The following is a 21,698-nucleotide window of genomic DNA, read 5'->3' as shown; positions in this document are numbered from 1 at the left end:
GTGTGTGCGTGTGTGTGGCGTCACCAAAACTGGCAAAGCTCCAACCTTTACGTCACATTTATGCATTTGATCAATAATGTATTTTAGACTCAAATACATTTGGTGAACTTTGATGAAATCGTCATTAAACATATTAAAGTGTTTTAACTAAATAAATACGTCTCAGTTATCTTTTAAGCCAACATCTTATAATATGTGTCCCGTAATCTTTTGAGACTTTGAATCCTGGTTTGCATGAATTTGAATAAATCATTTATGATCTGAGGCACTAAAGAGGCAGAATTCCGTGAACCCTCAGATTCTTCTCCTCTCCGTTTCCTCCGGCAGGCAGATAAGAATGTGCTGCTGTCAGGGGTTCAGATTCACACTCTGAGTTTCCTTCAGTCACGTTGCCCCACAACCGCGCCGGCAGCCAATGGTCACTCACGCACGTAGACCGGCAGCTATAAATTGCGCTGCGGGCTGCGGCGGCGTCATTATCGAGCTCACAGGAGACGGATTCACCGGCGCTATCTGACTAAAGACGCATTCACATCCAGAGGAGCATGCTGAGGGTCAGGTGTCTGAGAGGAGGCAGCAGGGGGGCCGAGGCCGCCCATCTGATCGGAGCCATGGTCGGTATATGAGGGGCTTTGTGTCTTTGTGTCTTTGAGAGGAAAACGATGCAAATTAGGAAGAATTATCAGTAAATAGAGCAAAATTTGTAAAAAGCACACGTCAATCAAGCTGAATAAAGACAATCTCCTTCTGAAAACAGTTTCTACATTTAAACAGCTTCTTTCCTCTGCGTCATTATCATGCATTTATTCATTTATTCATCTTCTGTTTGCACCAATTTGAAACACGTGCACAAAAAACATGGAAACAGGAACATTCTTCTGAATTGAGTATTTAAAAGAGATGGAACTTAAATAATGTCTAATATTAGCAGCGCTGATGAGGTGGAAGGTTTGGATCGTGTGATTTGTCTGCTGGGCTGTCTGGGAGGGGCGAGGAGAGGGGCGGTGTCCCTGAGTGACAGCGAACAGCTGTTTCGCGCAGATGCGCTTCCCAAACTTGGCACTGAGCGGCTCCTGAGCAGCAGAGGCCACCTGTCTGTGCAGATAACAAGCAAGGGAGCGAGGGAGGGAGGGAGGGAGGGAGTGAGCAAGTGAGGGAGTGAACTTTGGCACCAAGCCGCTGATCTTCCTCATCGATATCCAGGCTCACCTGCTCCCTCACTCAGCCTCATGTGTCTCAGGCTGTGGGAGCCAGATTTGTCATTTAATCTGTCATTCTGATTTTTGAAAGTCTGAGATTTGACCCATGAATGTTGACCAAAGCAGCAGTGTAATACACCTTAGATGTTGTTATTAGCTGTGTGTGTGACCGTCTGGCTCTGTGGTGTGTGTGTGTCCCTGCAGCTTGGCCGGGCGGTGACTGGATGCGTGCAGAGAGTCTTCCAGTCCACCTCCAGTGCAGCCGTCGCACAGACGCGCCACGCAGTTGCAGAGGAACACGTTACTGAGCTGCAGCGGCAGGAGTGTCCTGTCTGCAGCTATAATGAATGGGACCCGCTGGAGGAGGTGATCGTGGGCCGAGCAGAGAACGCCCAAGTGCCTCCTTTCACTGTGGAAGTGAAGGTAAGTCCTCACCGGGTTTGTTTGTTTGTTTTTAAAAGACGCAGACTGCATCGCCAAACCTGTCCACATGTCCTCAATGCTTTGTTTTCAATCTGTCGACAGGCGAACACATATGAGAAGTATTGGCCCTTCTACCAGAAATATGGGGGCCGATCTTTTCCTGAGGACCACTTGAAAAAAGCTGTTGCTGAGATTGAAGAAATGTGCAATATTCTGCATCATGAGGGAGTGACTGTCCGCAGGCCCGAGCCCATCGACTGGTCCATGGAATACAAGACTCCAGACTTCACCTCACCAGGTAGAGACACTCACACAGGAACCAGCATGCCTGTGGAGAGAGATCATACAGTAATATTATCTCTCTATTTGTTTATCTTATCTGTCATAGCCTGCATTTCCTTGTCTAACATTGAGGCTTTGCGTGTTGCAGGCATGTACGCCGCCATGCCCAGAGACATCCTCATCGTTGTCGGAAACGAGATCATTGAGGCTCCTATGGCCTGGAGGGCTCGTTTCTTTGAGTACCGCGCCTACAGGCCTCTGATCAAGGAGTACTTCAACAAAGGTGCTAAATGGACCACTGCTCCAAAACCCACCATGGCCAATGAGCTGTATGATCAGGTGAGGCCTTAGCGTGTCCCCTTACATGACGCCGTCAGGTCCTGTTGCCCTGTTGTTGTCCCTGTGCTGCGTGTTGAGGCTCACCGGCCCTCTGCTGCCCCTCTCTCAGGACTACCCCATCCGCACCGTGGAGGACCGACACAAGCTGGCGGCCGAGGGGAAGTTCGTGACCACGGAGCACGAGCCGTGCTTCGACGCTGCCGACTTCATCAGAGCTGGACGGGACCTTTTTGTCCAGAGGAGTCAGGTGGGACGCCGGCTCACAAACACAACAACTGATACGGCCAAAACATTTAGCCTGGGTTAGTTTATACAGGAGGCTACAGTCAGGGAGAGCCAGGGGCATAAAGGAAGGGAGCATCAGAAGGATATGAGGCGGAGCTCTATGCGTCTGCGAAGGTAATTTAGTTTGATTTTCTGGCTTATTTAAAAGAAAATAGAGAAAATAAACAGATATAACAAAGAACAGCAGTCAGGTTAAATTCCTTAGACTACTTTTTTTTGGCATTGATGAAGGGAGAAATCTATTTCAACCTTTTAATATAAATTTAAATTTAAATATATAATGTAAATATAAATATAAAATCTGCTAAAAAAACAGAAAAACCCCCAGTATGAGGTGAGGGAAGGTTTCTGTGTTGATATTCTCTATTCTCTATCTGCACTGTGTTGTCCCTCTGCTCTCTGCCCTGTTTGACCCCAGACTGACAGAGAAACAGCAGCCATTGTTGCTGCATGTTGCTGTCACAGATGCGTACCATCTCCACTATCCCTGCACAAACAAACCGCTTCACATTAGACATGGGTTAGTGTTACATATGTTCCACAGGACAAGCCAGCCTCTGTGGTCCCTGTAAGCCACCACAGACCAGCCAGAGGATCAAACACACTCCTCCTTTACTGAATATCTTTATTGGAAGCGTTTGACACCAGCATGAGGTTATGAAACATGTTGGAGATTGTTTGTACACAGAGAGGGAGAAAGGAAACAGTGTTGCTGCCGACAGCGAGATCAGTGTTTCTAGTTTGATGATCTCAAAGGTTTTTGCAGGATGACATCATTCCAGAATACAGGCATATGCAAACCCCATCATGGGCCGTGGGGAGAGAAAGAAGGGGGGAAACAGAATAGAGAAGAAGAGAAATCCCACCCAAACATACCTCACATACTCACAGTGATCAATGCCTCCGTCGCCAAAATGTCCGTCAAAGTAACGGCATAGTTCTAAATGCTCTCCACCACAAACCTCACAGAAGAAGCACTAAAGACACACCCACACACCAGCTCACCTTCATGACGAATGGAAAGAGTTACAACACTCGACTGAGCCAGCAGCTGCTTCCTCCCATCACAGATTCAAGCACAGAACCAAAGTCATCTAATATTTCAAGGCTGTTGGGATGATGAAGTACCGAGTGAACCCCAGGCCATCACCGCCCCCCCCCCGCAGCTGTAACTCACCGGGCACCAGGCACTTTTAGACTCAGAGAGAACCCTCACGTCCCCCAAACAGAGACTCCATGCTCATCTGAGACCAGCTTCTCCCCCCAGTGTGAGTGAACCGATGGAAGAGCCGAACTAGACCGGCTGCTTATCTTCTCTTGGTCTCTCTGTTGTAGGTCACAAACTTCATGGGTATCGAGTGGATGCGTCGCCATCTGGCCCCGGACTACAAGGTCCACATCATCTCCTTCAAGGACCCCAACCCCATGCACATCGACGCCACCTTCAACATCATCGGGCCGGGGCTGGTGCTGTCAAACCCTGATCGCCCCTGTCGCCAGGTAACCACAGCTCCTGGTCACTGTGCTGCCCTCTTGTGGGGTGATTCTGTCTCACCTCTGCTCTTCGTCTTGTGTCTCAGATTGACATGTTTAAGAAAGCTGGCTGGACTGTTGTGAAACCTCCAACCCCTCTGATTCCCGACGGTGAGCACTTCAGCTTTTTAAACAAACAATCTGTAACCACCGCCATGTCAATCACTGGTACAGGAGACATAATCTGTCTTTTCCTGCAGACCACCCACTGTGGATGTCCTCCAAATGGCTCTCCATGAATGTCCTGATGCTGGGCGAGAAGCGTGTGATGGTGGATGCCAATGAAAGCACCATTCAGAAGATGTTTGAGAGCCTCGGTGAGTTCAGGCACTCAATGGATCCCAGCTGCTTTCTGATATTTCATGAGCCTCTTCGTCTGAGCTTTAAAGACAGGAAATGTTCTGTATTTCAGTGAAAATTTGCAGAATTCTGATGTGTGAACGGGTTTCCCTTGCAGGTATCCAGACCATCAAGGTGAACATTCGCCATGCCAACTCCCTGGGCGGTGGCTTCCACTGCTGGACGACCGATGTCCGTCGCCGTGGTACCCTAGAGTCTTACTTCCACTAGCCTTGCCAGAAATAGGCAGTTTCTATTGAGCTGTTAAGGTTAAAGCCTCAGTCTAGGATTTTATTTTGTTTTTTATTTTTAGCTAATTCATCTGTGTGTGTTTACATACAGATGATTGATTGAGGAGTGGGGCTTTATCTCTTCTCTCACGGCTCTTTGATCACAGTCAAAGCTGTGTAAAGATTTTGAGTTAAGTTAGTTATATGATCATAACTTTAAAGTCTTTAAAGTCCAACTCCAAATTGGCCTTTAAGTCTTAAAGGAATATGTATGAATTGTTTTGATTTGACATTGCAGTGCCTCTGCCAGCAGCTTTGACATAACTTTCCTCTGTATTCTCAATATGAACTGCATTTCTGGCCTGGCTATGTGAAGCTGAACTCCTATAGGCTCGACCCGAACACCTCAGAGCCGTAACCATGAGGACGGGGTACAATTTGATCTGTGAATGTCACCAAACAGGGAACAGGAGGAGAGAAGGAGCTTCCTCCTCTAAAAAACTCACAAACCTTTTTCCAAAGTATTTTTTTATTTAGAACAATGTACAAAAGTTTTTTCGTAGGTCATTCAACAATATTAATTTCTTATATTTAGTATATTATTATCTAGTATTAATTGATTTAACAACAAATTTCTATTTATATTTTCATACATTTATTGGACCTTAATTGGTGTTTTTATATATTGACTTAAAAAGTTTGCGGTCCATATCAGACATTGTAACCTTTGCCTCTGCTGCTTTCTCCTATTGCTAACCTGGGCCAGTTTCTATGCTAACTAACGCCTCACTCTCCTGCTTGGCTGCTTCTGTTTGCAAGGCTAAATGAGAGACGTCTTGAGGGATAGTTTGTTGATTCCTTGCTGCGTACACACACAGCGTTTGGATGTGAACCCCTTCAAGTCGCCTCCATGTTTTTAGTTTGACACAACGGATTCAAGCAAAATGTCGACTCAACAGAGGAACGTGTAATGTTTTGTATTGTGCTATATTATTAAATATATTTTAAAATGTGTTGTCATTCATTGTGTTTCAGTCGCACTCACTCCTGGATATTGAGACTATTAAGACCAAAGGTGACCGTCTATTTATATCAAAGGCCTTAACAGAGAGTTCATGTGCATCAAACTAACCTGTGAACCTGAAACAAATCATGTGGCTGATAAATGACATCATAGATTGTACTGATCATGTGAGCATTATTGCATCATTCTTGACTCTGAATCAGCCGGTCAGATGGCTGCTGCAGATCAAACTCAATGACATGTGCATTTATGTTTTAATTTGAAGGTGATTGGTTACTTTAACCTAGAGAGCTTTGATCTGGTCTCGTGCAGGCCTTTTTTGGTCAACTTTCAGAATAGACTATATTTATATAAAATATTTATATGCACTGACTGACAGACGGTTGCCAGCTGTATTTTGCTCAAAGGTCGGGGCAATTATTCTTCTGACCACAAAATTATGAAAAAGTCAAAAATGACAGAAAATAATGTTGATATATATTTTTTTAATTTAATAATATTTTAATATCTAAAACAAGTTCCATAAAAATCATCACAAGTGATTTTCATCAGCGTGCATGTGTGTGAGATAGAGACTCATCTCCTATCATGGAAGATCAGTTGAGATAGATTGTTAAAATAAATGATTATTAAGGGGAAAGTTGTGTAGTAACGTAATTAGGTGTCTGCTGCCATCTAGCGGTGAAAAGCAGACAATGAGGTTTTTCCACACACGCCTGACAATTATGTTCCTCAAAACATTGTGTGAAATACTTTGGTGACTTTCTCACAACAGCGCAGGCATTCCTCATGGTTTTTGTACAGAATTCACTTGTTAAAGTATAAATGTCTTCTTCTCCAGCTCATATTGGACAGGAGTCAAGCAACAGAAAGAGCTCATGCTGCGATTTCAACGGGACTTTCCTGGTGAAATAAAGGTTAAATAAATAAAGAACTATGTAACATTCAGGTGCCCTGGATTGACAGCGCGCTCATTGTGTAAACCCATAGATACAGAATGTTGCAGCCGGCCTTTATAACTTCTCAAACACAAATGTTTCATGAATTTCATAATCCTGCTTTTTGTCCCAATGTCAAAAGAACTGATACCACCTGACTATCTGTCCCATGTCAAACATCCTGACAAAAGATCTGGATTGCAAGTGTAAATATGAGATGTGAGCGACAGACGAGCGTTTGGGTGAAAGTTGTGAAAGGGATTTCCAGATAGAGAGAGAGAGAGAGAGAGAGAGAGAGAGAGGGAGAGAGAGAGAGAGGGAGAGAGGGAGAAGCTTAGTTTGTAAGCAGAGTTCCTCTACTACTGTCACATAAAGCCAGTTAATGTCATTGAGATCAGTCAAGACATTTATTTATCTTGTCAAAGCAAAGTGTTAAGGCCTGAATCTAAATTTAGTATTTCTTCAATCTAATTATCCTTTGCAGGCCCGAGCGTTCAGGGAGCTCCACTGCCTCCAGCAGACAAAGGCAAAGCGGCAGTAGAACCAACATCCTGCCTTTGCCTGGCCTGGTTCTCCTTCTGCGCACAAGTATGCTGCCTGCCTATCTAACAGCTCGGGCCTTTGTCACGGCTCCACAGGGCAGATAGTATCAGAGCGCAGCAGAGCACTGGAGCAGGGTCCTCCACAGTTCACCACCACACAGGGAAGAGAAGGCGCTCATCCTGAGTCTGGATTGGTTTACAACATGGAACCAAATCACTGATCTTCTCTTCACCACTGCTGAGTCCCATGTGATCTTTGTGCTTCTGTATGTTCCTCAGCAGACGGAGTGTGTTTGTTCAGCTGCTCCATCATACAATGCTGCAGCTGCAGCAACAAATGTCTTCAACCAGGGAGATTGATAGTGATCACGCTGGTAATGATCAGAACGCACTGACTGCTCCTGGTGGTGGAAGCTGAGTCAGGTCGAATCAGAAGGAAATGAGTAAACCTACTTCACCACATCACTAGACTGAAGAGTGTGTGTAAAGGTACAGAGTGTGTGTGTAGGTGTGTGTTAGAAGCCTTACATTCTTGTGTTTGTCTTGATTACAGCGCAGTATAGTTTCTGATCAACATCTTCAGGTGAATGACAGCAACAACAGGGACTTCTCCTGGATCCCCAAACTGTTTCTTCTCTTTCTGCTCTTTGTGATGAAGCACAGCTGTGATGAAGCACGGCTCTGATGAAGCACAGCTCTGACTCCCCAGCAGAGCAGAGAGGACTCGGCCACATCAGTCAGCTGGCCCTGCGCAGGCTTTGATGTTTGAGAGGAGGTGTCCTTTAACTTGGCCTGTGGTGATCTGAATGAGAGCGCTACACTGGATGAGGGCCAGGAACCACGTGTTGAACAAAGCCATGGCAGGCACAGTGTGTGTGTAGACAACACACAGTGATACAGCAGCTCCGCCCACAATAACACTGGAGGGTTTCAGTGGGTAGCTGTTGTGTCTGGAGCTGCCGGGAGACGCAGACGGGGATCTGTGGAACATCTCTGCTCAACACAACACAAGTGTGAAGTGAAGTAACACACTTAGTTAAAGTTAGTTTGAGTTTAAAACAATCAAAACAATCAAATGTGTAGAAACAGAAGAAAGAGAAGAAAGAGAAGAAAACTAAGAAAGAGAAGAAAGAGAAGAGAGAGAAGAAAGAGAAGAAACAGAAGAAACAGAAGAAAGGCCTCAGTGTGTGGAAGCTTCACAACAAAGGAAAAGAATGTGTTCAATCAATCGCCTTAGAGTGTTGTCCGAAGTGTAATCCTGCCTGCAGAGTGATTAAAGTGCTCTGGGTGCTCTGGGTGCTCTGGGTGTGACCACAGAGGGGACACAGGACGTCACAGTTCACTGTTGAGGCTTCAGGAAGTGTTGTGCTCCTACCTCAGAGTCTGATTAGAGACTCTCACTTGATAACAGCAGAGCTTCTCGCTCTCACGCAGCTCTGTGCAGCTCTGTGTGGCTCTGTGCGGCTCTGTGCGGCTCTGTGCAGCTTGAACATTGGAGTCTGTGAGTGCGTTGATCCCAGTTTGAACGGTTTTCCTGGAGGTTTCCTCTCTATGAGTGTGTGAGGTCACCCTGACTGTGACCAGAGAAGAGGCTGAACGCCAGCGACTCTATGTCCAGCCTAAACAGCTAGAGGAGGCAGACAGCTCCATAGAGGTGCAGGCAGGTGATGACTCTATTTGCATTCGTCAGCACGAGCAGCAGCTTAGTGAGACGTTTGATTCAATGTCCATTTCAAAACATAATTGAATGCAAATGTAATTCCTCGGGTCTAAGGAACAGGACGATACCGACACAAACACGGCAACAATGGAGTGGGTGAGGCGATCAGACAGGTGTTACATAAGGCTGCATCATTACCTAACAACAGGAGGGGAAACGGGAGGTGAACATTAAAATCGTTTCATTGACTTCACTCATCCGCTCACTATACCAGCTCGTCCTGTTCAGACCTCCTCTGACTCAGGGTACAGGTCACACACACACACACACACACACACACACAGTTGCTCTTATTCTCCTCACCTGTGTGCTTTGGGGCAGTGGGTGATAACCTGTGCAGACAAGAGGAGGAGCTATAAACTCCCTCATCGCTCGCTCAGGGTTCAAAGGTCATATCCAAGCCCACGTCCTTCTTACTGGGAGATGGCAGAGCGTTGCTGTGTACATGGTAACCGTATTGCTCAGCGTTCACACTGAACCCCAGCTGTCAGATGCGAGATTATTATAAAGATTCTGTTTCTGTGAGCCTTGGTTTGATTCCTAAATAGGTCTGAGTGATCTTCAGCGGCTCCACTGGGGCCTTTAAAACCTGTCTGATGGCTGCCGTGGAGGCCACACCCACTCTATTGTACAGCCAGGCAAGGCAAGTTTATTTTTACACAATAGCACCTTCGCTCAGTCACAAAGGAAACCTAGTGTATAGCTTCAGTGAAGATGTTAAAGGCATTAAAGCACGTTAGGCTCAGAAGCCCAAATGGAATGTAAGGGATGTTGTCTGTGTAGGAAAGCTTTGTTGTGCTGCTGGTTTGATCTTTAAGTGATTGTCTGCTTGTTGTTGTGGTGTGTGTGTGTGTCTGCAAGGGCAGAGAGGGTCATCCCCTCCAATCTATAGATAATCATAAGATTAGATAAAGGAGATAAAGGACACAGATATGTACACACTATCTTATGTTTGGTGATAAATACAGAGAAACTCCACTTAGTGCTCTTATCTGCTCCAGTTTATGAGCTTTTTCTCTCCATTCTGATCTCCAGATTGTATTATTGGACTCATTTTCTGCCCTGGTTGACGCTAGACTGACACATTTACACTAAACGGAGGTGAACAGGCTCCAACAAGAGGATTCCCCTTCATAAATATGGATATTTAACCACAAATGTGACATTATTTACATGTTCCAGACGTGTGCATTAGGTTCAGTTAGTCACATCTCTGTTATAAGCTGTGTGTTGTGTTTGTGTACATGTCAGCTTGTATTCATAAGATTGTTTGCACTCCCTAAGTTTGTTATTAGCCTCCTGTTTGTTCCATTTATTACAAACTGGGGTTGAAACTTTGCGGCAAACGGGGAAATAAAACTGGTTTAACAAGATTTTTCACATTTTTTAATAAAATCCGTCCCAGCCCAGAGCGATGAGCCTCGTTCGATTCATTCTCACCGATCTGACTTCCCTCCACCGTGCACACTGAGCTGTAATATGAAGTCTAAGTTTCCGCCAAACCTCGTGAATGACGTGGATTCATGCGGTCAGACGCGAACAAAGGCCCGAGTGAGTGCAGTGATTTGCCGTGGCCTGGTGTGAAGGAGCGCACGGTGCGTTCACGCCGCAGCTGTGCCTGTGTGTGTGTGTGGCGTGTGTGTTCTGCTGCGTTCAAAGTTCCCACGGAAAGCGGAGGACCACCCAGCAGCTGCGAGCACGACGCCGATTAGCTGCTCGCAGCTCATTTGCATTAACGTCAGTAAAGGCTGTAGGTCAATCCTTGCGGGTGCTTTTATTGGATGTGCCGCTGTCAAGCAGTGCTGAAGAATTGGAAGGGCAAACGGCAGAAAAGGCAGAGAAAAGACAAACAGCAGATCAGCATTATGTAGCGGCGTTGTGCTTCTTCATCTCCGCGCTTCTTCGGGCTCCAATCATCGCGCCGTCTTCGTCTTCAAACCCGAAACTTGTGGACACGGAGCGGTCTTGTTTTTTTTCTTTCTTACATTTTTTTCTTCTCCTCCGCTCCGGCTGCATTCTCCAGAGGTGCTACATCCACATTTGCCTCTCTGTCAGCCTCCACATCCCCGTCGTTTCCTCCACGATGAGCGCGACCCGCCGAGCCTGCTGACACTGGAACCGTCTGTACCCGCTTCGTCGCTGCTCTATGTGGCGGATCATCCTCCTCCTCCTCACCCGGGCGGCGGATGCCTGCATGGAGGCGAGCAGCGGCCACCTCCAGGATCTCTCCGCTCGCTCAACGTGCTGATCCCCCAAGGCTGATAAATGGAGTGTTTTCTCGGACTTGGCGGCTGTATGTGTGACACCGGAGCGCCTGGGCACAATAATCCCCCGCAGTGTGAAGAATATCTCAGCCTGTTGATGGTGAGCGGGTCTGGACCGGAGCAGAGAGCCGTGAGAGCCGGGTTGTGGTCTTGAACTGAAAGTGGTGGAAGCTGATTGATTGTTGGACAGGAATCAAAGGAGAAGACAAACGAGCCTGCTTTGATTTGATTTGTGTCTCTATTTTTTTTTGATGGCTCAGGGGAGGAAGGGGACGACAACACGTGAAGCCTCGGACTCAAAGCATGGGTAGAAGTGTTGCATGAGGCAGCAGCAGCAGGAGCAGCAGGAGGAGGAGGACTGGAGGACTGGAGGAGGTTTCAGGCCTACTTGATAACACTGAAGTTGAGGTGGAGGTGGAGGGGGGAGAGAGAGAGAGATGAGAAAATGATGATGTGGTACGAAGAGAGGAAGAGAAGAAGAGGAGCCGGAGAGAGGGAGAGATCATCTGGGGGGATCTGAGGAGCAACCGGGACCCCAAGTGCTCCAGGAGAGGACAGCTGCTCTGATTGGAAAGATAGACATCCAATTAAATTCATGTGAAGAAGAAGAAGAAACACAAACACTGGGAGAGGAAAGCAGCTTCCTGGTCTTTGGGGGGGCCGGGGAGAGGGGGGGGGGACAGAAAGCTCTCAGATACATGATTCATACTTTGTGTTTCAGAATGATATGCATGTGTATTTATTTAAAAAACACCCTAGGAAGAGGAGCGGGACCTTAAAGACTAGAGAAGAGAGAGAGAGAGAGAGAGACGGAAGAAAAGAGAGAGAGAGAGAGCCTCTGAGGGAAGAAGCACTTGCGCAAAAGAGAGCAAAGTGGGCTGAAGCATGGGCTGTGCTTCAAGTATTCATATCTCTGATAGGGTGGTCTACCACAGTGGAAAAGAGTCCGAGGATTCCCACTCGCCCCAGCAGACTAATACCACTCAGCATCAAGGAAATCCTGCCTCGGCTCTGCCCCTGAAACCCCCCAGCTGCAAGGTGAGCAAGGCAGCCTGCGTGCCGTACAGGAAGAAATGCCTCTGTGTGTGTGTGTGTGTGTGTGTGTGTGTGCAGAACCCCGTGTTAGGGGACGTTTCCTCACACCTTCTTAACCATAGATTGCATGCTTTTGTCACATGTGCTGCCATTCCATTGCTGCTTTTGAGTGAAATGCGGAGGAACAGGACCTTGATAGGGTGGAAGGTCACGGGGTCACAGGGCCTCCACTCTGCTAACTTAGGAGGTATTGTTCTCCTCGTGTGTTTTAAGAGCGTTAAGGCCGGGCAAAGAGTCAGGAATATATTTTAACCAGCTGTCGGCGGCTCGTGAGGAGAAGCCCAACCTCCAAATCAAAGCCCAAACGTCAGATATTCTTCTTCTTCTTCTTCTTTACTTCTCCACGCGGTGACAAGACGCTTTGTTTGCTTTCTACCAATGACTTCACCGCCTCACGGGTCTCCTCGAGGCCTCGGCTCTGTGTGTCAGGTGTGTTTCAGGCTCATAAGTCATTACTAGAAGAGTGAAAGTGTAAAGAAGGCATGAAAGGCTGCTGGATGTCTGAATGGAAGGAGGGAGGAGGATCAGATGATGTCGTCAGCAGAAGTTTGTCAGCAGTGTGTTACATCATCACAAAAAATAGCTGTCCCATTTGTGAATTGGGCCATAAATAAGTGAAATTACAGCGAGCGGCATGATCAAGCAGCTCTGCTAGTGTGCAGCCAGTGAACAGAGCTGAAGAAGAGGAGGAGGATGATGATGATGATGATGATTATGAATGTTATTATGAATGCTACATGCTGGGTTTGACTGAATGAAGTGGAGCTCATCACCATGACTTCAGCTCAGGGGTCAACTACACGCAGAAGTGTGATCTGATCCTGGTTTCTGTGTGTGTACGTGTGTGTGTATCTTATTTAATAAGCTTTGTAAAGAGGCTAAACCACGCTAACATCACACGAGCCTGTACTTAGTGTGTGAATCTGCAGGCGTCAGTAAAGACAAAGCCTTCATCAAATATGCAATCTGGAGAATGTGTGTGTGTGTGTGTGTGTGTGTGTCTCAGAGCAGTGTGTGTTTCATTAGCATGTGTGCATTTGTCTGACATACTCCAGGCTATTTGCGATTGTCTGTCAGGCTGGATTTTGTGGCTGTGTGTCACATGTGGACGCAGTGAGGAGTCGGTGTGACAGACGCCCACTGTGCTCCTCCTGACTGAGCCCCTCCCCCTCCCCCCCTCCCTGTGCACGCCTGCGTCTCCTTCAGCTGGAGACGGTGACGCCTTCTGCTCCAAGGTGGCGTCATTAACATTCTCTGAAGTCGGTCCAACTGGTCGGCCATCTTTAATTGTAGCCCGGCCTCCACCTTAAAGCTTTAGATTCTGGTTTAAGACTTAAACAGGGGTCACGCCTAAAGGCTTCATGTATGTCCTGATATGAGTGAGTCACATTTAGAGGAACTCAGGCTTGAATCGAGTGATAAAGACCTCGACAGTGTTTATATTTACATTTTATATGAATATATGGGCTTTTATATGTTTTAGTTCTCTTCTTGTGAAATAGCACTTTTCAAAATAAGAAACCAGCCCTGAACACAAAGGAACACATGATCGTACTGCAGTCACACACTTCAGTGCACATGCTTATTATTAACTCACTCTTTACCGCTCCTCTGCTTCTCACACCTGTGTGTTTCTGTGGTGACGCTGCTCAGACATCTTCAGTCTCTTTTGAGAGGAAGCAACTCTTCTGCATGTTTCCAATTCCATGAGTTGTGCAGCTTTAATGTGTAATCTGTGCTGTGACTCCTTCACACTACTTGGGACTCAGTGTACACACTCTACCGTGTGTTTCTAATGGACGTGTGTGCCTCACTTTGGGCACTTGGAGGCCACAATATAAATATTATTATATACATTTAATTTAGTACGAGCACTCTGCATTAAACCTGCATTGTTGACTCTTTCATGTTCAGTTGTATTGGATTGTAATATTGAAATATTTTCTAATCTCCAATCTACTACAACATCCCTGCAGAATCAGGCTGAACACACACACACACACACACACGCACACACACACACACACACGCACACACAGAGTCAGAGGGGAGGTGTGTGTGCACAGCTACATGTCATAAAGTGTAACGTCCTCACCTGGAAGCAGCTCTGTGCTCTGAAGGAAGCCACTCCTGACTCCACTGAACACTTCAGTACCTTGGCTCAGCTTTAGGCCTCACAGAGAGAGGGAGAGCTCCTACTGCACAGATCACAAACTTGAGGAGCATGAGGGCTGTGACCCCTGACCCCTGACCTCTGTGTTAGGGTCAGTCACGTGTCACTGCTGCTCTCTGTAGCTCCAGGATTCTTCCCCCTATGAGAGATCGATGAGCATTGATCGTTCTGGAATTGTTCGTGTCGGCATTCTTGCTTCAATCCGCCCTTTGAAATACAATACGCTCAGAAAAATCACTATTTGATTTGGAATGAGCTTCGGAATAGAAGCTTCCAGAGACGTCAGAGAGATGGAGCCGAGCTCAGAGCCTCAGAGCTCAGAGCTCAGAGCCTCAGAGCTCAGAGCCTCACATCAGCCTCTCACTCTTACTGTCTCATTATGATGTTTTGGTTTTAGTCTCCATGCACATGTTTGTGCTCAGGCTTGTGTCATTGCAGGTCTGAGGGGAGCGCACACACACACACACATCACACACACTCATTCCCTAAAGGCTAATGATCCCATCCACGCACACACACACACACACACACACACACACGCGGCTGCCTGGAGCTGCAGCAAAGTTCCCAAACCTGAGGGGAGCAAATGTTTAAGTTGTGTTGTATTTCTGCTCGCACACGGACAGTAAAGAGTGTGAGAACCGTAGAGTGGAAGTTTGGGAGTGAGATGTGAGTCGCTGTCAAGGGTACGTTACCATCTGGGCCGCTCTGGGCCGCTCTGGCAATGATAAGCCTCAAGTACAAGGTCCTGTGATAGAGGGCCTGTTCCCTGTGTGTAGGGACCAAACACACAGAGGAAGACCTCAGCCAAGCATAACAGCATTTATCTGGCCTTGACTTTTCCAGGCCGGCTGCCACGCTCCAGCAAATCAAGTAGCTCTCCTCTCCTCTGCACGCCGTCTGTAGGATCAGTGGGACCGTGAGCTCTTAGCGTGAAGGCGGACGGGGCGGTAAGCGGCGCTGAGCTGCGTCTGGCTGCTGTCTGAGTCGGGCCTCTGCTCGCATTAGGAGAAGTGGTGGAATCACTCAGCCGCACCTCCGCTCCCCCCCCGCCCCCCCTGTGAAACCCTCCCGTCCCCAGAGGAGTCACAGGGCTCGCCGCTCTGAACTTCAGCCTCGGCCGGGGAGACGTTTGAACCGTTTGAACCGTTGCTACCGTGCGGCGCAGAACCTAGCGCCCCGTGTTGAGGCGACTCGGTGTTCTTATCTGGAGGAAGCGTGTAGTAAACACGCACACACACACACACACCTGGCAGGGCCGGGCCAGACGCTCGCTCGCTCGCTCTCTCGCTCGCCGTGGGTCAGTGTGCGGCCCTGCTGTCTCTGCTCTGTGCTGCTAGGCTAGAGATTGTGTGTGTGTGTGTGTGTGTGTGTGTGTGTGTGTGTGTGTGTTTAGTCTAAGTTGAGAGTCATTGGGTAATTTATTCCAGAGGAGGGCAAAGGCTTAGCATGGTGATGAATTAATCCACTGTGCTTCTCTCTGCTGGCTGAGAGACTCCAGACTGATATTGGCGTTTCTCTCTCTCTCTCTCTCACTTTCTTCTTTCATTCCTCTATCAAACTTTGACTTCTCCGCCCTCCCTCCCTCCCTCTCTCTCTCTCCCTCTCTCTCTCTCTCTCTCTCTCTCTCTCTCTCTCCCTCCTCCTCTGTGACCACCTCTCCCAAACCGCCACATTTATGTCTCTCCAACCAACAACTGCTTGAATCCCTCCAGTTTATGATTGACAGCACAATGGTGACCGTCTCCCTCCCGCACACGCTCGCTCCACTTCAATGGAGGCGCTGTTGTCTTTGTCCCTACAGCTGCTGATTGGATCCAGTGATGGACTGTGCTTATCTGTGCATATCAAGCATTTCTCTGCGTGTACAATGGGGCTTTCTCCCTCTCTGCCCTGAGCAAGGCACTAAACAGCGGCACTGTACTGGATTTAGAGGTTTGAGTCCCGCTGGAGCCACATTGCGGTCGCCTATAAGGAGAAAGCATCCATCAGAGTGTGCGTGCGTAAGTGCTCTCTGTGCTTTGCTCTGTTTTCTGTCCGTTTCTGCTGCGTTTGACGTTGATTGTGGCTGAAGTGTAGTGGAGTTGTGGGAGCAGAGGGATGCGTGATGCTTCAGCTGTTACAGCCCAACGTCACAGCTGGCACATGATGGCGTGTTCCCCTTCCTGTCAGCAGTATCAGCCAGGCCAGTAGGTGCAGGCGCTTTTTTCTGCCGTGTCATTTATCTCCACTGGCACATGAGGCAGAGGAGGAAGTGAGACGGGGCCCGTGGAGCGACCGCAGACCGCCGAGGGGTCGGGCTGAGCTTATCAACGTGCAGGAGAGCCACACTTACTATTTATGAGTCTGATTGAGGAGAATGAGACGATGATGAGCTGCAGCAGGCTGTGTGTGTGTGTGTGGAGGAGCTGTCAGTCTATATCTGACTGTAATGTTCTAAATCCAGGACTAAACACAGCTTTGTTCACTCATAAGGTGTCCTGTTCTTCTGAAACTGAGCCTCACAATGTCTCACACACACACTTTACTTATAAAACCTCTCTGAGTTTCATCCACGGCCCCCTGGAGGTGAAGAATGTCGTACGTTTAGGTCAGCCTGTGATGTTTCAGTAGATAACTTGCGTCATTCTTCAGAGTCAGGTGTTTATTTAGCGGTGGCTCTTTGTTCTTCATCAGCTTTGTGGCGTGAACCCTCCTCTGCAGACTCCGTGATGCGTTTCAGGTCGGACTTCAAGCTCGGTGGGTCTTAACTGGAGGCCGGGCCGGGCCGGGGCTCCGGGGGGGCCCTGGGTCAGACGCTGCCCATATACTGGGACATAACTCTCCTCACATTAGCAGTAAAGCTCCTGGTGGCCTCCTCAGGTCGGGGCTGCTTTATTGACCCCCCCCCTGATTTAAGCATGACATGCTTAAATCAGCCTCTGCCTCAGGCTCTTTAAGGAAACCAACCAATGATCTGTTACTGGAACGCTGCCTGCCTGCCTGGCCTGAGGTCGGCTCTGCGTATTCATTTGTAATAATTAGATTAAGTGCAGTTTGTGTGGGAATATGTCCTACATTAGTATAAAGTCTGAGACGGGAACGATCGGGACGTTAGAGACAACATGAGGCCTCCGTACAGAAGAAGACTCATATCTGGGTCTCACTTGTGTTTACGCCTAACAAATGAACAGTTAATCCCATTAGCACACACACACACACACACACACACACACACACACACACACACACACACACACACACACACACACACACACACACACACACACACACACAGGAGGCCACAGGGGGTCTGGGGCCCCGGGAACAACTGTCCACTAATCCAGCCTTACCGAGAGAGAGAGAGAGAGAGAGAGAGAGAGAGAGAGAGAGAGAGAGAGAGAGAGAGAGAGAGAGAGAGAGAGAGAGAGAGAGAGAGAGAGAGAGAGAGAGAGAGAGAGAGAGAGAGAGAGAGAGAGAGAGAGAGAGAGAGAGAGAGAGAGAGAGAGAGAGAGAGAGAGAGAGAGAGAGAGAGAGAGAGAGAGAGAGAGAGAGACTAATTTCATTGTCTAGTAACATTAAATTTCTTCACTTAATTTCTCTCTTTCTTCAGTCTGCTGGTGTGTGTGTGTGTGTGTGTGTGTGTGTGTGTGTGTTGCTCCACTGACACTTTCACACTACATAAACCCTCCTGAGCTCTTAATCCCTCACTGGACTTAAAGGCGGTGATATAATGTGCAGCATGTCGTCATCATCGTCATCATCTTCGTCGTCATCAACATCATCATCGTCATCATTATTATTCAGGCAAATTAAACAGTTGATCTGAGCGTCATCGTCTCCTGGAGCAGCGTCACAGCGTCTGTAGGCGTGTTTCATTCCACACACACACACGTACACACACGTACACACACGTACACACACACACACACACACACACACACACACACACACACACACACACACACACACACAGATGGAGCTCATAACCTCCTGAGTTGCACCACATTGGTTCAAGTAGGATTGAAGTGAAATTCCTCTCAGGGTTCTGTGTTTTGAGTTGATAATGACATCATCAGGTCTGCATCTGATTGGTTTATTGGCAGAAACGTGTTCAGCAGCACTGGACGTCGTTCTGACACAGACCTTTGCATGTTTGGCTCTGAAGATACAGCGTCGTCTCATCGTCCGTCTGTCTGTCTGTCTGTCTGTCTGTCTGACAGTCTGATCCAAACCTGGTCACATGTTGTTTACGTTCAAACCAGTCTGCTGTTAAATGCAAATTCATCTGGCAGGAAAGACGCGGCAGGAACAGGAAGTGAGCGCCTCTTCTTTGCCTCTAAACATGTTTACATGCTACGAGGCTGCTGACTTCTGTTCAGCTGTCGTCAGTGTGTCCAGCTCAGCCACCAGGCAGCTGTCTGAGTGCAAACACACCAGGCTTTGAAGACCCCCCCCCAAATGGCCTGTTGTCACTCAGTGTGCACAGCATTGCTGGAGCAATTGACAGCAGAACTGCCGGGAAGAGAGAGAGACTTAAACATTCCTCTGTCCAGCTCGCTCACGTCAGTTGGTGGCGGTTGTTGACGTTGACGGAGTTGTCAGAGACGACAGGAAGTGAGCGACGCTTTCTTTCACTATAGGCAAATGAGACTGAGCTTTGTGATCAGACCGGCTGCCTACGTGCGTTACAATGACATGTAATTATGATGTCAACAATGTATGTAAACCCGTTTAACCGCCCGGTCATTAGCAGACGTTCATTCTTAAGTTTGTTTGTGTGTTTGTTTGTCAAAGAACTTTCACCTGAGCTGGAATCTTCCACTTTAAAGTTTATGCTCCTCTATATGTTTACATATCTGTGTGTGTGTGTGTGTGTGTTTGTGTGTGTGTGTGTGTGTGTGTGTGTGCAGTCATCAGGTCTCCATTCCTCACAGAGCACAGGGTGTGTATGTGCACATGTGTGTGTGTGTGTGTGTCAGTCAACTACTTGTCCGTGTGCCAAGTCCTCCCCTGGCACTGCGGCTCGTGTCACTCACTGATCCCTCATGCTACAGTGACATCAGTGCTCCTCATTTAGCAGGTGTGTGTGTGTGTGTGTGTGTGTGTGTGTGTACGGGGGGGAGGAGCCGTCAGCCTGTTTCTGATATTAAAATAAGACTCAAGCTGTGGGGGTGAAGTGGAGCCACACAGCAGAGCGACGCGGCTGCAGTCTAATGATCTCCTCAGGCTCCCGGTCTGTTTGTGATCATGTCTGGGATCTGGCCGTTCCTCTGACGACACGCTCAGAGTCACAGGCGACGAGGAGTCTCTTATCCAGGCCAAACAGACTTTAAGTCTCGCCTGTCTTCTGAACTCTGCCTTTCCTTTCTTTCTGTCATGGATTTGGCCGGACCGGAGCGGAGGAGGGGCTGACTGCGATGGAAGGATTCCTGGTAAGATTATACTGGAGTGTCAGTGGGCCAGGCAGCGTCCCAATTAGACTCCCCGAGCTCCTTTAGCTCGTCTCTCTGCCGCCACGGCCCCTGACCTTACCTGGATTGATCTCTGGGAGGAAGGGGGCCGTGTGTGACGCACGCCTGCTGATGGATTGGCTGCGGCTCGCTGTGAACGTGACGCGATGATGGCAGACGCACACGCAGGAGGAGAAAGTTCAGGTTTAGAGATGAAACTGAGACGGAGAAGGAGAAAAGGGAGAGGATGATTCATAGAAGTGTTTTATAAAACATCAATACGTGCTGCTGCATCCACTTAGGATGTCTACAATGATTTGAGTTTGAATGAAATTCTTCCTCTTCCACTGTGTGTGTGTGTGTGTGTGTGTGTGTTTGGGAAGCAGGAGTGTGTGTGTGTGAGCTGCTGAGGTCTGAGGCTGGTGTTGGTGTTGGATCAGTGTGTTGATGAACCCAGCTGGGTGTGTTGCTGCTGTAGTATCTGGATTGTTGATGGATGAAATGGTTCCACATGTAGTCTGAGTCTGGAGCGTGTTGGCGGTGGTGAGGACGTGTGTGTGTGTGTGTGTGAAGGGCAACAGGAACCGGTCTGCAGGCCTGGAGCGGGAGGGGCTCAGCCTGGAGGAGGAAGAGGAGGAGGGTTTCATAAGGGGCTGCCCCAGGACCCTGCATGGCTTAGGATTGTCCAGGTATTACAGGGCTTTCAGTGTAATCTGGATAAAGACAGAAATACCTTGAAGGTGAAGGAGAAAGTGCTGCTCTTCATTCCTCTCCTGTGTGTGAGCGGTGAGGAGGTGATGCTCCTGCTTCCTCCTGCTTCCTCCTGCTTCCTCCTGCTTCCTCCTGCTTCCTCCTGCTCGTGGAGCAGAGTGCAGACACAGCAGCAGCTTGTGGAGTTTATAGATTATATACAGTGACAGGAAACCAAACCTGAGCCGCTATCAAGACGTCCAGGGTGAAGACGGTGATGTCACCTCTGTTCATTCACTCTTTACTGAGGCTGAGATCAGTCAAACACTCTGATCCACTCTTCAACTTCTACTTTGACTTCAACGACCAATTGCTGATGCAAAGTTCTCTAACACACACACTCAGCAGCAGCACGTGTGTGTGTGTGTGTGTGTGTGTGTTGCTCTCTGTTGGTGCACATTCAGATTCAGGCTGTTGACTAACGTGTGTGTGTGTGTGCGTGTGTGTGTGTTTGTGTGCGTGTGTGTGTGTGAGTGTGTGTGTGTGTGTGTGTGTGTGTGTGTGTGTGTGTGTGTGTGAGCTGCCCTGTTTTAATCATATGAAGTAGGAGCTTCCAACAATGAGTAGAAGCCGATTCAGTGTATTGATCTATAGTATGAGATCAATATTGGCTTCATATGTAGATTGTTATGCAGAATGCTAAACTCAAAGTTTTACCAGCTGCATGTTTTGTGGTACATGTCACCTCTGCTTTCCTACTTCAGTTCACCTATGTTGTGTATCTAAAGTGTTATATATGTATAGAATCTAATGCACAGTGATCTTATATGAACTCTAACCTGCACAGCTAAAGGCTCTTCACCTCATCATACATGTTACATACACACCAGGTCTGTTATTAGGTTCAGTTCTAGTCAGGTCATGTATGGCTTTAACATGAAGTGTGTGGGCATCTAAACTTTACATATGTGCCTCTCTGCAGGCAGGTCAGGACTACAGCCTCCTCCTTCCTTCTCCTGCCTCCTCCTCCCTCCTCCTCCCTCTTCCTCCTCACTCCTCCTGCCTCCTCCTCTCTCCTCCTGCCTCTTCCTTCCTTCCTCCTGCCTCTTCCTTCCCTCTCCTGCCTCTTTCTTCCCTCTCCTTCCTCCTCCTTCCTCCTCCTTCCTCCTCCTCCCTCTTCCTCCTCACTC

At 48.0% G+C, this 21,698-nt stretch overlaps 2 protein-coding genes across 2 annotated transcripts in view; both read left to right on the top strand.

Annotated features, from left to right (window-relative positions):
• Positions 1–545: 545 nt before the first annotated feature.
• On the top strand, positions 546–4,634 carry gatm (glycine amidinotransferase (L-arginine:glycine amidinotransferase)). Its single transcript, XM_076169570.1, has 9 exons — positions 546–614; positions 1,404–1,622; positions 1,725–1,920; positions 2,053–2,243; positions 2,353–2,490; positions 3,864–4,028; positions 4,109–4,172; positions 4,262–4,378; positions 4,519–4,634. Exons 1-9 carry the CDS (start codon positions 546–548, stop codon positions 4,629–4,631), a joined length of 1,272 nt encoding a protein of 423 aa, XP_076025685.1. The 3' UTR covers positions 4,632–4,634.
• Positions 4,635–10,497: 5,863 nt separating this feature from the next.
• Positions 10,498–21,698, top strand: part of pde8a (phosphodiesterase 8A) — a 34,007-nt gene continuing 22,806 nt past the window's right edge. The window contains exon 1 of the mRNA XM_076169566.1: positions 10,498–12,156. Within this exon, the coding sequence (XP_076025681.1) occupies positions 12,004–12,156 (153 nt within the window). The 5' untranslated portion in view covers positions 10,498–12,003. The remainder of the gene's footprint in view (positions 12,157–21,698) is intronic.

Source organism: Genypterus blacodes, unplaced genomic scaffold, assembly GCF_046128005.1.
Source record: "Genypterus blacodes isolate CSIRO-AG114 ecotype Tasmania unplaced genomic scaffold, CSIRO-AGI_Gbla_v1 ptg000208l_1, whole genome shotgun sequence".
Classification (NCBI taxonomy): domain Eukaryota; kingdom Metazoa; phylum Chordata; class Actinopteri; order Ophidiiformes; family Ophidiidae; genus Genypterus; species Genypterus blacodes.
Note: the sequence above shows the minus strand (reverse complement) of the source record. Positions and strands in the feature narration are given on the sequence as shown.